Source organism: Anopheles aquasalis, chromosome 2, assembly GCF_943734665.1.
Source record: "Anopheles aquasalis chromosome 2, idAnoAquaMG_Q_19, whole genome shotgun sequence".
Taxonomy (NCBI): domain Eukaryota; kingdom Metazoa; phylum Arthropoda; class Insecta; order Diptera; family Culicidae; genus Anopheles; species Anopheles aquasalis.
In genome coordinates this window covers 43095001-43112500 of record NC_064877.1, presented here as the reverse complement: position 1 = coordinate 43112500, position 17500 = coordinate 43095001, and the positions used below count along the sequence as shown (strand labels likewise).

General features: G+C 47.1%; 1 protein-coding gene across 1 annotated transcript in view; it reads right to left on the bottom strand.

The window, feature by feature from the left end:
- Positions 1-17500, bottom strand: part of LOC126569815 (uncharacterized) — a 141349-nt gene that overhangs the window by 119 nt on the left and 123730 nt on the right. Inside the window, exons 6-7 of the mRNA XM_050227189.1 lie at positions 8810-9056; positions 1-4903 (exon numbers count right to left, since the gene is read on the bottom strand). The exon at positions 1-4903 is cut by the window's left edge and continues 119 nt beyond it. Of these exons, the coding sequence (XP_050083146.1) occupies positions 4728-4903; positions 8810-9056 (423 nt within the window). The 3' untranslated portion in view covers positions 1-4727. The remainder of the gene's footprint in view (positions 4904-8809; positions 9057-17500) is intronic.

Sequence of the window (17500 nt, the reverse complement as noted above, 5' to 3'; positions counted from 1 at the left end):
TATCCAAATACCTCACCTCGCCCACACGTCCTTCTGCGCGACAAGCATCGACTACAACGCTGCCTACGCTACGCCACCGATCCGCCACACTGTTTGTCACTCGTTTTGGAGTATAGCGCATCGAGCCATTGCGTCATTGCGCGCTGCGGATTACAGAATTTTCATTTTTCACTTTAGACACTTGAATCGTATTTGCAGCATGCACATCTCCATCGCACTCTCTCTCTCTCACTCTCTTTTCTCGCTCGCTCGTTCCGTTTAATTTCTCTTTTTTCTTCTATTCTTTTCTCTTCTTTTTCTCTTTATCGTGTGTGTTTTTTTTTCTTCTTCTTTTATCAATCTCGTTCACTTATGTCCTACCCTCTGTGTCTATACAAAAAAGCCACCTAACGTATTCATGATTCCACGGATTGTTTTTTTTTCTTCTCCTTTTTCCGGATTTTCCGTTTATGATTCTCATCATTCATCTTTGATTATATTACGGTTTTCCTATTTTCCCACCGCCGCCACCGCCTGTCTCCGTGTATGTCTGTGTGGTTTATGCTGTCTGCTGTTATGTTTTGTATGATTTGCTGCTATCAACTGTTGGCTTTGTTCTTTCATTGTAATTTGGTTTGTTTTCGTGTTTTCGCTGCACTCAACTACATCATCGGGGTCTAGAATCAACATTTCACTGTTTTGTGGCTGTCTTTCAGCACAACACCCACCTCTGCCTGCCCCCGAAACATGGCTGAAAGTTTAGATTAGTTTAATTTTGCGTTCTCCATATGCGAGCGGTTTTGTGGTTTGGGGTTTTCTTAATGCATTTTTCCATCGCTCCATCCATCTTTCAGTTTGCCACTTGCTCTTCTCCTTGCACTTAGCTAATTACATTAACAAATTGGGGATTAGAGTTTCATATATGTATATATATAACCTGGGCTCTCAATTCCATCCATCTTCATTCACTCACTGGCGGCAAATGGATCCTAGCAGCGTCATCGTTCGGTACAGCGGCCTGAAGAAAGGGGCACCAGGGGGGCCTCTGTTGACGTGTGACACGATGCGTACCTCCTACACCGAAGGGAATGGAATCGAAACGCAAAGCGTGATTGATGCTTTCCCGCTGCAAGAGGAGGGTTTTTGGGATTCAAAAGTTGGAATAAAAAATAAAAACGAAAACGCGTAAAGGGCTGGCCGTGCACCATGCCGCTGCTGCTGATAGCTTAAGTGTTTCCTTCTCGCTCTTTTCCTTTATTTCTCCCGCGCTTTCCAGGGATTCAGGGCGCGCCGGTTTCATTTCCACCATTTCCTCAAGCACTTATCCGTAACAGCTATATACACAGAATCATCTATTTATCGTTATGTTCAAGTTGTACCTCTAATTCTACCGTTCTCTCTCTCTCTCTCTCTCTCTCTATCTCACCATTTCATTTCCTTTTTTCCCTACCCTCCTTCAGATGATGCTGCATGGGTGTGTTGCACCTGCACCTGGCTCCCTTTTAGGTTCGATTTCAGGGAACACTCGGGTATTGGCGATCGCATGAGTCAATGCGTTGATTGCCGGCGCGAGCCAGTGAACCGTATCGATGCAGTGACATCTCCCAATTCCCCCGTAACGTGTCTCCACGCACTGGAGCCCGATAAATAAATTTAAAATTAATTATGAGCCAATATCATGACGCGACTTCCTGGCCGATCGCATCGCACATACCGCTAGCATCCCGGACCGAATCAATCGCCGACCAGTAACTAATGAACGGATAATTGATTTTCTGTCCAATTGCCCAACCGACTCATCATCGCGTTTGGAACGCTAGGCTAGCGGGCACAGCACAGCACGGCACGGTGCACTGACACACTGTGTGTCATTAGTTTCATAAACAAGCTACCGGAGCCAGCCTGCCAGCGGAACTCGTTCTCCACGCAAATTGATGCCACGGTACTCCATCAGACGGCTACCATCAAGCGGAGCAAACCGCGACGCGAAAGTCATCGATCACCGAACGCCACACCACAACAACCTTGACGATTTATTTTCGTCCTGCCAATTGATATTAATCAATTTATCCGACGCAATAAACAACAAACGGTTGACCCTGGCTTCCCCTTTACCCCCTCCCCTATGAAAAGGGTGCCAAAAAGGGTTGACGGATGCGATACCGCCCCCTCCCGGAGCCATAGGGCCTTGATTTGCAAGTCACATGCGTTGGCCAACGAGCTGGAAACAATTTCCCACCCCCGGGGGCTATTTTCCACCAACAACGACGACCACGACCACGACGACGACGACGACGACGATGCATGCCATTTGCCATCCCTTCCATCCTTTCCATCACCCGAAACACCCAAATGGAAAGGTGGCACGTGGTCCCTTTCGGTGCCTTTTTTGCATTTTTGTCAAGTTTCGCTCCCAACGCGCGCCTGCATGGAGGCCACAAATGGTGCTTTATGCACCCCCTACACCCGGGGGGGCACCACGGATCCATCCATCGCTACTTTACGCAAATTGAAGCAGATCGTGAGCGCGTGATGGCCCCAAAAAGGTGGAATTTGTTATCTTAAAGCAGCGCTCCTGCTGTACAGGTGCCGGCGCAGGCATTAAAGAACCACTCAAATTTGTGCTTTTGTTGACTCAGAATGCAGCATTGCATCGCAGAGGTAATGCCGTTCCAGTAACTAGCTTATTAAATTGAAACATTTCACTTTACGTGCCGCTTCGGTTGTTGCTTTTCATTGGTTAACACGTGAAGCGAAAGGATACGCAAAATGCTTAAGGCATGATTCGATCGTAATTAAGCTCGGCGTTGATTTCAAATCCAATGTTTACACGCTCCCTCCAGCACGTACCAAAACCCCCCCGGGGGGCTATCAATTCCGTTCGGTAGCTCAAGTGCCACGTGCCGATCGTGGAGCCTTTCCATGTGGGATCGATGCCTATCACATGGCACGGACATTAACAGAGTTCAATTTTGCTCTCCAAACACTGATGGGGTGCCCATTAAATGTTAAACGGAATGTGGACAAGCAGTGCAGCAAAGCAAAAAAGAGGGATCCAATTTGAGGTTCAAAACGGTCGTGGAAACCGTTCATCTGTGACGATCATTCCCTCGCATTACAGTTCCGTTCCGTTCCGTTTCGTGCAGCATTCGCTGGTTTTTTACCCGTTTATCGGTTCTTTTTCGTGCCACCAGTCCGGTGCGATGGTAATCGAAACATCAAAAGAAAGCGCACCAAGGCAAGCATAACTTCATTTATTCATTTTCAATTAAATTTTCCCTCCACACTGGCACCGGTTCGCGGGACCTCGTCCTCCGTGATCTCGCACTGTGCACTAGCATCATGGCAGAGTATCCGGAGCAGCATCATCATCATCATCAGTTCGATGGTGGTGGTGCCTCGGTTCGCTCGACTTGATTGCACCAAGTGCTGCTGCAGCAGCAGAGAACTAGTTACTGCAGCTCCTCTTTGGGAGATCCTATCACAACACGAGAATCTATCGACGTGTATCGACGGAGTGCACCACTGATTGAACTCCTACTTGGGGCGCATTTTGGCGCAGAATATTTCGAGCTCAATAGAGACTTGAGAGGACCTTCTTTTCATAATGACAACATTTAGCGAATGCAAACGACGCTACGACGAATGGTCACAATAATTGCCATCAACGCTAGAAGCGAAACGTTTTCCAATACCACTTGTGGGCCCACGATTTGCATACCGATTGCAATACCGGAGCTGGCACGCTGATGCCATTACACCATTGCCATGTTTGTATTCCATTTTCGTAGCTAATTATTTTTCCGGCGCGGTATCGTTAGATCGTCCTTTTTAAAATGCATCAACCGGGGAGATGTTGATGCATTGACTCCATTTTTTTTTATTTGGGCGGGGATCGCTGAGTGAACATCAAACGCCAAACCGATGTGATGAACTTTTGCACCGGTGAGCAAAGCGTTCTGCGTATGCTGGGAGCATCAGCGGCGAGAGTGTTTTGCGTATTTATTGGATGTTCGGAATTACTCTTTGCATAACGGTGATGGAGTCGTTTCGATTGATTAGACAGGGTGCAAATGATGTTCCAGCGACAAGAGCGTCAATTGCATCGACACTGGATTCGCGCTGGAGCGGGAGTCGCGCAATCCCCTTAACCGTTCCCAAACCGGTAAATAACGTTTGCCAGAAACCTGCTGCACCACACTCATCACCATCATCAGCATCATCGGCCACATCAGTATCATCCTAATAATGATCATAATTATCCCATGGAACCATCGACACGATTGGTTGCTACCACCTCACCCCTATCGGTTTACATTACATCATTAACATTATGTTTGGGTTTCTGGCAATTTCACGGCAAAGTATGTCGTGGGAGAGAAGGTTTTTTTGTGGGTGGTGAGGGGGAAAAGGGTGGCTGGTATCAATATCAACACAAACCGCATTTCACGCATTTTCGATTACTGCAATAACTGTTGCTGCTGCCGCCAATACTTTCAGTAAGCTCCGTTTGTGATGTGTGTATTTGTGTCTGTTCTTGCGTGTCTGTGTGTCGGTAAGTGTGCTTGTAAAAACCCTCAGTAGCATTGCTAGTAGCAGTCGAGTGCGTAATGAAAGTGTAGCAATGATTGTGGCCAAATAGGGATTACGCTCATCCCATGATCAGCGGAATCAGGGAATCCAGCATCCTTATCTCAGCCTGTCTAGCGCTCACAGCGACACTGCATTACGGTCGTTCGGTTAGCAAACTATCTTTGAAGGATCGAGCTGTGACTGGTGGTGGTCAGAAGGTCCAGAGCTGGATTGTGGATCATCGCCTGTGCGAGCGTCATGAGAGTGATTGCGATCAGCAACCAACCGGTTAAGCTGCCAGCGAGCCCTCCAACGATGCCTGGCAGTATCCTGGTGGCACTAGATGATGTCACTGTGGGAATGAAAAGAAGAGAACGGAAAATTTGTTAACAATTCATAAACATGTTGTGTTTATTTTGAATGAACAGTTATTATGCTATCAATTTAAATAACACAAACCAAAAAGGTAAACGTTGCTTGCACAACTCTAATACTTGATTGAAAAAATTCCCAACCCTTTCCCAACAACTGATCGTAGGAGATATAAATTAAACTGAATATTCCTTTTTTTTTTAAATACATGTCTGCATGCCAAAATACGAAAAAGAACAGGACTTAGCTTGAATCATTTGCTAAGCCATACCGCTATTCACCAGTTTAACCTTCACTGATCCTGTTCGCTTCAATAATCCCTTCTCGATGGTCAACGCATTATCACTGAACCGTGCCCCAGATAGAACCCTCTCCCAATACGTACCGATATCCGATAGCCAAGATAAATGAAAGCTGATCCCAGTGTACCGAATGGTGATGCTACGATTAATCAATTAAACTCTCTTTGAAGATTCATTTCAAACCCTACACAAGCCCTTTTCTCTTTTTATCTCCCTTTTGCGTGTTGCGAAAAACAGTCCTTTTTCGGTTTTGTTTCTTTTTCAGTTTGTTAAACAAAGCCATTTCTCCGCGAATGAATGTGAAGAATACACTGGCTTGACACATTTATCTATCCTTTAATCATCTTTCTAATCATCAACCCAGCACCAAAAACGATGGACATCAGTCCACAAACGAAAAACCTTCGATCCGCCTCACTAACCACGTTTGGCTACAGGTTTGGCTTTGATTTAAATTTAGACTCCTCCAGCGGCCCCTCGCCTTGGATTGGCAACGAAGCGCAACCGATGACTTCCTTCCGCCCGGTGCTCAATTCTCGTACACAATGAACCCGGTTCAGAGAAGGGATCCACAAGGTTCTACCGTGCAGGGACACAAGAGACAAAAGCAAAGCCAAGGGGCACGGACCCGTGACCTGGTGGCGAACATTCCTTCTCTCGATCCTCCTCGTCGGAAAGGACGCACAGAAAAGGCACGAAAGATCAAATGCGTCCCAAAAGTCACGAAGGAGCTCGCGAGAGAGAAGAACAATGCCAATCCGGGTTAGCGACGGCCCCGAGAAAAAAATACGGCGGCCAGAAAAATACTCGAAACAACGGGCGGAAAAAGGGGGCTCATCGTATGTCCGATGTTGTGGACATGACCCTCCCCCACCGCCCTTCCCCGGAAACCGGCCAACGAAGCGCCAAATCATCCTAATCAGATTGTCGGAAAAGCGTTATTCGGTTGATTAAGAGTGTGTGCGTGGGAGCGAGCTTTGGGCTGGCCCAAAATGGACACCGTGGTCTCCACCATTGCCATTGTCCAGCATCCCGGGGGTTGAACCGCATAGCTGCCCCCTCTCGTGCAGTTATTTCCACTTCTCTCACCGTCGCCGCATTGTGCCATCCGCACGCAGCAACCGCACGGAGGTAGCGGCCGCCTGTTCCGATCGGCGCAGTCATCGTGATGAGGTTGTAACTTTTTTCCGGGCAGGATGGGCAGAGTCCAACGGGCGCCCCATCGAAAGGGCCCAAGCGGAACTAATATAATCCACTCCAATTGGCCCCAAATGTCCGTTTGATCATTCTTCCTTGCTTCCTTCCTGGCTCACGGCTGCTGCTCCTGCTATTCGTAAAGGCATGATAAATCAATTTCTTCCGCCAGATCTTAAGAAGCCGGAAGAGTCGGAGACGGAGTCGTAGTCGGAGTCGGGCGACGTCATGCGACGGACCAGCGAGTGTAGTAGAAAGCACTAAAGTAGTCAAAGCCAAAGGGACTAAGTGTGGCCACCGGCTACTCGGCCGTGACGGGAAAAACATCTGTTGATTAGCTTTTGGGCCAATTTCAGCCCACCAGCGGCCACTGATGAAGCTCCTGGGACACATTCCTTTCCCTGCGGAATGGGAGAGATGGTGCGAGAGAGCGAGAGCGAGAGCGATGGCGAATGGTGGCCGTGCGAAGTCGATTCTAACGAAGCGACACAGCGTTTCCTAATGGTGGCAAGGCCATTAATCAAAGCTACACAAGATAGTGCACGTCGATTCGTACTATTCGTCCTCGCCGTAGTTCTTTGATTGAGTTTTCCCGTGTTCCCTTTTCTCTATCTGTACTTTCGCTCGCTCGCTCGCTCGCACATCTTGTAGCGTTTTTCTGTGCTGTGCCAAAGGAATCCGGACGTGGAATCCGTGGGAAGGAATTTGTTTTTCCGGAGCAACTGTTTGACAAACGCTGCGCAAACGGAACGAACCGGGAACGATAGGGAATTGTTTCAACCAGTCTTGTCGTGATCGTGATTTCTTTGAATCAACAAACGAGTTGTTTAAGACATCGCAAAAAGGAAGAAAAAATACCGGCAACTGTCTGCAGTGGAATCTAGCAGCAACACGAATTGAAAGAGGATGATTAAGTTGGTGTGGTGAACACAATACGCTTAAGTATTCTTTTTGAATTACTAACCAGTAGTCAATTATAACATCAGTACATCGCTACAAGCGAAACTCTTTGTGTTCATAAAAAGTTGCTTTCACTATGGGGTTATTGAAGTTACATTTTTTAAATATTAAACAGCCAAATCCTTTAAATACTTAAATAGGAATAAAATTTTACATGGAACAAAATCAATTCCCTGTTCATGAATCATCGCAATCTACGTCATCTTGAGCAGTGGACTTTGGTGTAACTTCCCATAATTGATTAAGACCCAAAGGTAAGCAGTAAATTATAATAAACCCAGAGTGGTATTCTAATCAGGATTATGTGGTTATGCTGAATGGCAACATATCATCACATTTCCCAGCTATAATCGTTGCAAATAAAAAATGCAAAACTAGCTAGAGCTTCGCTTTTGTTCTAACACTTATGGTTTCATCGTTCCCGATAATATTGTGCCCGATGTATTGTTCCCGATAGAAATATGTTATAAGATAGTTGCTAATAAGAAGCAATGCTTGGAAGCTGTCTTAGGCTTGCACTTGATAATTTTGCTGCCAGATGGTATAAAATGATAAATACGAAGGCAGTTCAGTTTCGATTCACCGTAGAAAAGCATAGACAGACTCAGCTTTAAACTGCATTGTACATTATGAAAATGTAAAATAATTTACGAAGCCATATAAACTACATTACGTACTTCTTGGAGCAAAAGCGTTGCATCTTAGATAAACAATAAAAAGTACTCGAACTTTCTGATTCGTTTCCCTGTATTGCTGATTGATTTCTAAAGAAACACGATTCCGAAAACAACTCAAACCACATTAGTTACGTCGTACAGTACGATAAATTACCATACCATACAGCAACTGTTGAAATGACCAAGCCATCATAGGACAATGGAAATCTATTTCACCAGAGCCGTACAAACCCGATGCTAAGGGTATTATCATTTGATGTTTAAATCATGCAGCCCAAGCCCACGGGTGAGCAAACATCACTTTCAGCATCCATCTGATGATCTGCTGGAATGCTCTTATCTACCGTTGGCCGAATGTTGATGCTACGGACATCGCTCTCAAGCTCCGCACAATAAAAGATGGAACCCCTTTTTACAATTCACCTTCGCCAAAAGGCCCCGCCCAGAACAACCTGAAGGATTCGTCGGGATTCGACAAAAACACACAACTACATTTATGTCCTTTTGATTACCTTTCAGTAGCCCCTTTTGTTCCTGTCCCAACGATGCCCTTTCCACGTAAACCGGGCGACCCCAAGACACGATGATAAAATGGACAAAACATCAAATAAAACAGACAACATCCCCCCGGACATTGCCAGGTCAGGTTAATCGGTGTTGGGTCCGTAAAAAGCCCGCAATGAAACAAAAAAAAAATAGCATCCGACAAACGACTTGGAGTCAGATAATCCTCTGGTGAGAGGCTACACGTACCTCTGGCCGGTATGGGATCCCGCTGGGGAACGCCCAATTCCAGTTCCGTGTACCGTTCGTACAGCTTGCCGATGGTGGCGGTACACCGTAGCAGCAGGGCTCCACCGGCCGGCCCACCAACGGAACCACCGAGCCCCGGCAGCAGCCCCGATCCGAAGTGTGAGCTTTGAAGATGCAACCGGAGCGTCAGGCTGCTCGAGATGAGGTTGTCCGTCGTTGTTCGCGTCTCTTCGTGCGAGGTGTATACCTGTGTGTGAGTCAGGGAAAGAGAGAGAGAGAGAGAGAGAGAGAGAGAGAGAGAGAAAGAAAGAATAAAATTAGTTCCATTTTTCATAAGCCACCAGAAACGGTAGCAGAGCGCCGGGGGAAGCAATGAAATCAGGTCCGGGATGCTGATCCAGCTACCTGTAGCTCGCTTGGGGTTCCGAACGCACCGATATGGGTTCCACACCGGGGGAACACCGTAACCTAATCAAACTTTATTCCTATCCTGCCGCTACGAGAATCAATTTTTAGTGTACCCCTGGGAGAGACGGGCACCGTGCGTTAGGATCGGAATCCCGTTCTATTCCATCGCTCGGCACTACGCAGACCTTGCGGTGATGGCCAAGGGAGCTAAATTATGAACGGGATGGATGTAAATAATAAAGGATTGTGGCTGGTAAGGATTTTGTTGTCCCCGTCTTCAGAGCTTGGCAGGGCAGGACCATGAATTATACGTTCCCGGTCCGACCGGTGACCTTCTCTCTGATCGATTGCGACACAGTATCACCAGCTGCTGCTTCTTCTTCTGCTTTGCAACCTAGAAGCCTATTTGCCTTGATGGTTTGATTCCCCCCCGTTCATCCTACTAGCTTCTGCGGCCAGGAATAGAAATGGGATGGCGCTCTTCCTTCTGTCCAGCTCAGCCCGAGCTGCGTATGGTGCGTTGAGTCGTGGGACCAAACAGAAAAAAAACGGCAGTCGAAACGCCGGTCCGGTCACGGATAAGAAAAACTAAACGTAGCAGAAGCAGAGCGATATTTATTGCGTTTTTATGTTTATCGATCTGATTCGATAACAACACCGTTACACATACACAAACGCACACAGATACAGGAAAACAGGGAGGCAGCATGATCGGACCAGGATACCGCAAGCCACCGGAAGGAAGTGGCGAATGTGTTGCTGTCTTTGGCGTTTGGCGCTCAAGCTCAAGGCTTTTCATGTTCGCCTCATGCAATGAGTTCCGATGGGAGGACGTAGCCGGATCGAATTGTTGGAGGCAAGTGATGTAGTCATAAATGTCGCTTCTTTACGAGTTAGTAGCTTCAAAACAAGCGCACTGTAGTGGCCCATCTCTGATCGGAGGGTGTGTAATGTGGGTGTGTGTGCGTGGATCACACGACCAGCATGTGTTGGTGCCAAGGAACATCATTGGTGGCTATTTTTATGTCAACACACGGTACGGGAACCAACCGGTACCGAAGGAGAGGGACGGCTTGGGGAGCATTCCATCTGGCGATTCACCAACCAAACGCACGCGGAAGTCTCCTATCGCCCATAAAATCTTTACCGTGGCCGGGTGAGGCGTACCGGCCGTGTTGTGGATGGGAGAACAGGATCCCTATCACTAAATCATAAACTTGCCGATACTTTTTATGAGACTTTCTGGTGTGTACTGAGTGTATCGATCGGGGATCGTGCGTCCCGAAGCCCGGAGCTTAGCCGGAGCCACAGGGAAAGAGAGAGAGAGAGAGAGAAGGAGGGAGAGAGGTGATCCGTGTCGCGCGATTGGTTTATTGGAATGTTTTCCTCCGTTGCGTTTCGGAGATTAAGAAGCAATATAAACCGTGCCGGTCCCTGGGATGAATCACTTCTCTTCGATGACTGTTTGAAGATGGTATCCGGTTCGGTGGGTCCGGGGCTGGATATGCAGATAAAGTGGCCATACTTTACCACTGCCCCTGGGAGTGTTACGTAAATAAATACTTGCTCCCATTTCTGCGGGGTACTTGGTAAGTGTTGGCAACGCACAGTTTACAGTATTTTAGGGGAATCATCAATACCTTTCTGCATGATGGAGCCCGTCTTGAAGCAAAGCAATAAAGTTCTCACGAGCTTAAGCTTTGTTTACTGGAATGTTCGGTATCTGAGGTAGATTTGGGTAGATTTTGATTGAAGAGAATGATTGAAGTGAATGATTAAAGTATCGCGCGCGGCTTCATGTGCAAGATCATTTGTATCTAAAGGTACTAAGGCATGGAATCTTTTTTTTAATAAAGTATCAAAAAACACATTTTGGAATGAGGATGAGTAGCAAGAAAGTAATAATAAACATAGAGATCAAGGCAATTCCAGAACTGCTCGCCGCGTCGGTAATACTAAAAAATGTAGCTCCGTTAGCGAAACCCGATGATGGAGGCGCCAGGTAAAATTGCATACTTTCAGGGTTTTGTTAAAAAAATTAAAATAAACCAAGGATCTCAAACAATTTCCAATTCCAACATAAGCAGAGAATAAAATTACATAGAATATACAACTAATGACCAATCTTAAGATATTTCTTAAGATAGGTCCATATTTACTTCTACTGAAACAGTTCGATACGCAGATTTGTATATTCCATCACGTCCAAAGTCCAACGACCAAAGAAGGAAAAAAGCTCTGCACATTAAACTAATGCTTTAAAACTTTAATACCAATCTGAACATCGCTCAGTAGCTCTTCTAAGAAGCAATAGAACTGCCCAATACAATCACAGATCCTAAGTTAAACCCCACATTCCGGACAACTCAATTGCATCAAACTCCACCTCCGATTGGCATCGATAAGTTACAGCAAAATGAAATGTGAGCATCCTGTCGGGCGTTGTGTGCATCATAATGAATACCAAGAACAGATTGGAACGCTCACATAAAGACGAAGCAAAGCGCTATAGATAAGATACTCTCGGGAGGGCGGAGCGACCAACTTTCCTTCATTAGTAGGGCCCAAGGTATGCAACGGTAGCTAATGTATTACATTTCATTCTCACTCGGCTCCTCGGCGAAACCCGACATCCCAACCCCAACAAAGAGCACGTTCACAACACTGTCTGGCAGCACTCTGTCAGTTCACCAAAATGCGATACATTCCCACGAGAACCGCCGTCGCTTTCTCGGGACACTCTCCCTCTTCCATTCTGCCATCCTTTCCCAGCACATCTCATCTCACCCATTCCCACGCTTCAGCCGAATGTGCAACGTTGTAAATCATTTTCGTTCGCTACCGTCAGCAGCAAAAACGATAATCGTGTAGCCGAGAAGAGCTCTGGCTCCGTCTCGCTGCCCGGCGCTCGCTGATGCTTATGCAATTACTCGGGGATTTTCCGGACGGTTGTTGCCTCCCGACTCCGGTTGTTGTTATTGTTGCTGCTCTCGGTGGACCTTGGTTTGGGGCGAAGTTGAAGTGTTCCCACTACGACTGTAATGTTGGCTCCCTGATTTGTGTTCTCAAGCCGGGTGCAACCATCAACTCCGGAGCTGTGGGGATGTGAAGATCCCTCGCACGGTTGAAGGGCCCTATCTCGCCAGTGTCTATTCCTTGAAGGTTTACGAAGCGCTTTTTCCACCTTCATTGTTCATTTTACACCAACCACCCAACAACTGAAGCACAGTAGAGTGGGGAAAATATTTTGTTCCTCCAGAAGCTAGTCGAGCGACCATCACTGAGTTCATTCCGCGTAAACGAATACTAAACTCAACTCGTGAAGCGTGATTTCTACAGTTTTGTTAAGCATCGAGCATTAGACTCTTTCACCTCAGCAAGTACCGTATAGCGAAAGAACGGAGAGTCTTAAAGTTTGCAACGACAAACGAGACTTTGTGGTAGACCAATTGAAATACTTTCCTTAGCTCAAAGGCACAATGGCTGAAACAAAGTAAATTGAAGACAATGTTATGAGTGACGGCGTAAAAGCTTGTGCCATGTACTCACACTGGAGCTAACAGAGTGAGAGAGTGCTACAACTTATTAACTGAGCATGAAAATTGCTTCTCTAACGCGTCGCAGATTGGTGCATTACATGACATCTAAGGCCCACTCCGGGCCCAGCGTCTTGTGCAAGGCAAACGCCAGCGATGGTTCTGCCTCTTCTCCAGCACATACTCGTAATTCAATTTCGAGAATGAATTTTCATACATTTTCCCACAATTCTGTTGCATAATTCAACCCCACCCTCCCCCGGTTCCCGGGCACCTTTGCTGCTTCGATAAAGCTCGTGACGATGATAGTGACGATAAATTAAATATGGCAAGTAAGCAGCAGCACCAGGCGCAGCGACAGCATCTTCCTCGAATCGCTCCACTGGCTGGCGGCGGCTGGTGGACCGTCTTTTTGACAGCTTGCCTTCCCGTGGAGCAAGTTTGCGCATAATTAGCGCTGGATGGATCCGGTCCCGGGCGGCGGCGACGGCGAAGGCCATGACACCGTGGCGCACCGAGTATAGCAAATAGAATGCCCTCGAAGTGAAACTTTTCATGTGCAATTTAAGTTGATTTTTTCGCCCTTTTGCGTTCCGCGAACCGAGTGAAGTGGAGTGCTGCACCATTGGTAGCAAAACGACCCTTCGCCCCTCGGGGGGACACAGGACACATCACCGGTGGGGCCAGTGCATCGGATGGTATCGGAGCAACAGCTCCGAGGTGACAGAGTGCAATCTCGTTTCAAGCTAGTTAGTGTTCCCCACGAGGACAAACATTACAACAACGGGAAGGAGTGAAACCGAGCCAAAGAGAGACGGAGATAGAGAGTCCAAAAGGGAGTTGATAGCTCCGTGGCCACGCTGGTATGTGATGTGATACCTACAGAGTCCTGGGAGTCGCTCCATGATTCCAGGAAAATGAACCAACCATGTGAACCGGGGCCCGGTCAGTCGTGGGCTACCTTTCCACGGCCGTTTAAAAGTAATTTAATATCTGAACTTCCCTCCCACAAACCACTCTCTCTCTCCCCCTCTTGTCTCCCCGTTTTTTTTACTGTTGCCACTGGCTGGACGGTGTGCGAATAAATTGTTCAAACCACCACCATTTACCGCACATTCAATTTACGGTGGACATATTTTCCAGCCACCTATTTCCCAGCCAGCCCCCAGTCCAGCCGTCTCGTTCCGGCCGATCTCTTTGACCCCTGGTGCGGGCGTTCGGGCACACCGGCGACACGGAAGGTTGATTGTCGATGGAAAAAGTTCCGTCCCAGCTCCGTGCGGAGTGCGCGTGGGGCAGTGGACCATTAGAGGACCATTTTGTTGGGTGGCTTGAGAGGGAGTGATTTTTGTGTTTTTTTTGTTGCCTTCCTTCCTTCTGCTCCCCCCGGCCTTGTTATCTTCCATCGAAACGATGAGAAATGATTCAGTTTTCGAGGAGAGCGGGAACTGGAACGGTGGGGGGGGGGGGGAGGGGGTCAATGGTTGGCAGTTGACCTCAAAACTCCCACTGGGCTGGGTGTTACCGACCGAACCGTGAGAGTCTCGCGCCCAGGAGACTTCATAAACGTATGTGACCCGTAATTGATATAGAAAGTTTGGGACAACGCTTCTCCTTGGTGGTGGTGCTGGTGGTGGTGTTGAGCGTCCAAACCGAGCCGATGGTCCAAGCATCCTGGGGTAATTTACGTGGTCGTTGATTAACAGTTAGTTTCAGGTTGAACGCACGGCCCACGACTCTCGTCTCTTGCGGTTGACAAGCCGTCAAACGGAAAAATCTACTTGCATAAGTTACTAATTGATATTTGGTGGTTTTTGATGATGGATCGCCCGTACAGGTTCGATTTGAAGTATGGGCAAGAGTTGGGAGTTTTTCTGACTAAAGTTGTTTAATCAATTTCGTAAGAATAGATTTATCAGCAACTTTGTATTAATATCTACATCAATAAAAAGCTTTTCATGAATATTGGGTAATACATTTGAAACATAAGATATCTTGTGCATCTCATAACTTACGAGCAACTTTCCTGAAGCCACCGTTTTTACTGTCAAAGTCGAAGAATTGTAGCCTTGATACTTATGGCTTGCTCTTTTCGTGCTTTTAAACAAATCATCTGCACTTTACTCATCAAGTATCTCCATGGAATTTTCAGAAAATTTGATGTTAATTTTGTTGAATAATTATTAATGGACTATTACGTTTTTTATAGTAATCTCGTAACCAACTCTTTTTCGGCTTAAAAACAATTAAACAACATGTAGCATTTAATTCGTACAACAACCAAAAAACAAGACCTACATAGAGTGCATTTTTACAAAAACAAATGTTGAAACAAAGGGATCCAAAACTGAATCATTCATCAAATAACATATTTTTGACCAACTCTTAAGCTAACAAATGAACACAAGTTCACTGTTTATTGCACTTATTCATACCTTAAATATCGTTCACTATATGCTAAATAAAAACCAAAAAAATAATGTGAAAGCCAAAATAAAACTCTAATATAACGCATTGACCTTCATTACAACAAAGTCTCCCACTGCACATAATGTCATTCGTTCGCTATCAACACAATCACAAAGAATCGTGAAAGAACTGCGCTCTGCACTTGATTGCAGTTTTTCAATCAACGCAAAACGACTCAGTGTGTTTGTATGTATATGTCTGTATGTGTGTTTGTTGAAATGAAAATAAAATTGAAAAAGAGTGTCCTTCACGCGCGAACGTGCGCCCCAATTTGCTCATTTGCCGCACTTATTAAGTGGCGCTGGAGCTGAAGCTAATTCACACCGCGTTTCCATCATCATCCTCTCGCTTTTCTTTCCTCCCCCTCCCCCTTCCGGGTGCTCAAAAAGCCTAACTAGCTGCCAGCAAATAGAGCACTCCAAAACAGCCAAACGGCAAGCGAGTGCCAGCGCCAATCGGGCTCGCACCAAACGGAAAGAGGAAAGAAACCACTCAACCCAATATAGGCTCAAAATGGCACGTAATTGGCTCAATATTAAAATTTACTCAATGGAATGCAAATTTGTCTCGTGCCCGTTCCAAATTCCTCGCGATTCCTCTGCCCTCTCTCTCGCCGACACTACAAGCAATCTGGTGACATTCGACGACGACGACGACGACGACGACGACGACGACGACGAAAGGCCGTTGATGCGAGTGTATCTTTAGTGTAGGGAAAATATTCCAACCACTTTGTGCGTAGCGCTCACTGTGGCCCACGTTCAGCAATGCCCGGTTCTCTAACAAGCAAAGCGGAATCGGCGAATGAATGGAAATGGAGAATCTATGAAATGCAAAGAGGGACGAACACGAAACGAAAAAAAAACCGACAGAAACCGCCGTCGAAAAGCCACCAAACGCAAGGTCGGCGTGACAAACACTTGCTTCATTATTTCTATTCTACGCTGCTGCTGCTGCTGCTCGCTTTCTTTCTTGCCGTCTCCTGTTCATTTCCGACGAGGCCAGAGGCCGGAGGCCCGATGCTCCGACTCGGAGACACGCTTAGCTAAGCTAACGTTCCAAACCAACAGTCAGCCACTGGTCGCGTCTGGCGCGTCTTCGCGTGGCCTTTGTCACGGAGAAACACCGACGACTCCTCCACTGTTCAGGAGAATAACGATTATTGTTGTTCCGCCGTTGTACCGAAACAATGAGAAAGCAGCCCAAGCGATTTATGCGCCTCAGCGTGTGGAAAGCACCATCCGGGAGCGCTCACAGCTGACCGGGCTGAGCGCAAAGCTTTTAAAGTCTTCGCCGAATGTGTGCGTGCCCGTGTTTTTGTGTGGAATTGTGAGCCATGGAAAACCAACGCTATTCTTTCGTTTAACTCGAGGGAAAATTTAGCTTCAAGCCCGCTCGTGACCGTACCATTGGGCCCCCCGGGTCACCCCCGGCTAACTGGCCACCCTTGGCTGACACTCTGTTGACTTTCGTTTTCCTGGAACCGACAGTGGCCGTAGCCACCGTTCGCTGTTTTGCTTGATGAAGGCGAGCAGAAAAGAAACATTTTCGGGCGAATGAAAAAAGCGAACAACGTTTGGCTCGAGTGCTGCTGGAGTCCGCTGTTGCTGCTGTTGTTGTTGGCCCCTCCACCCCTCCGTGTTTCCATGCTTTCACTGTGCTGATCGCTGGATTTATCTCCTCTCTCTCTCTCTCTCTCTCTCTCTCTCTCTCTCTCTCTCTCTCTCTCTCTCTCTCTTCCTTCGCTACACCTTCCATCCTTGGGCATCGCCGAGGGGTGAGCACCGGACCGGAGCATAATTAGACGGCAATGTCTGACTTGATTTAGTAATAAATGGAGACACATTGGGTTCAGGGGTTGAGGGTAGGGGTTTCGGGCGGTCACGGGCATTCCAACACCACCCCAGGACCCTCCGTGACAAGGTGTATTGTTAGGGGCAGGGAAAATTGATTCCAGACCAAGTAGAACAAGGGCCGTGAAAGTGGAGGAAAAAAAACCCCCAAAAGCAACTGAAGGCGCACGAAGGGCAGCAATGTCACTTGGGCAATCTGACGAAACAAATCTGTTTTCATCCGACAATGGACGGTCCGGTGTCTGGAGTACAGCCACTCGTCCGGGGACCAGGGCGGCCACGACTGGCTTATTGGGAGCGACAGATTGAAAGCGAAGAGGTGTCATTTGGTGAGATGGAAATAATTGCGTTGATATTGGAATTAACGGCCAAAGTTTTGCTCTGTCATGGAGTTCCGGCGTAGACGAAGGACAGTTGGAGCCAGA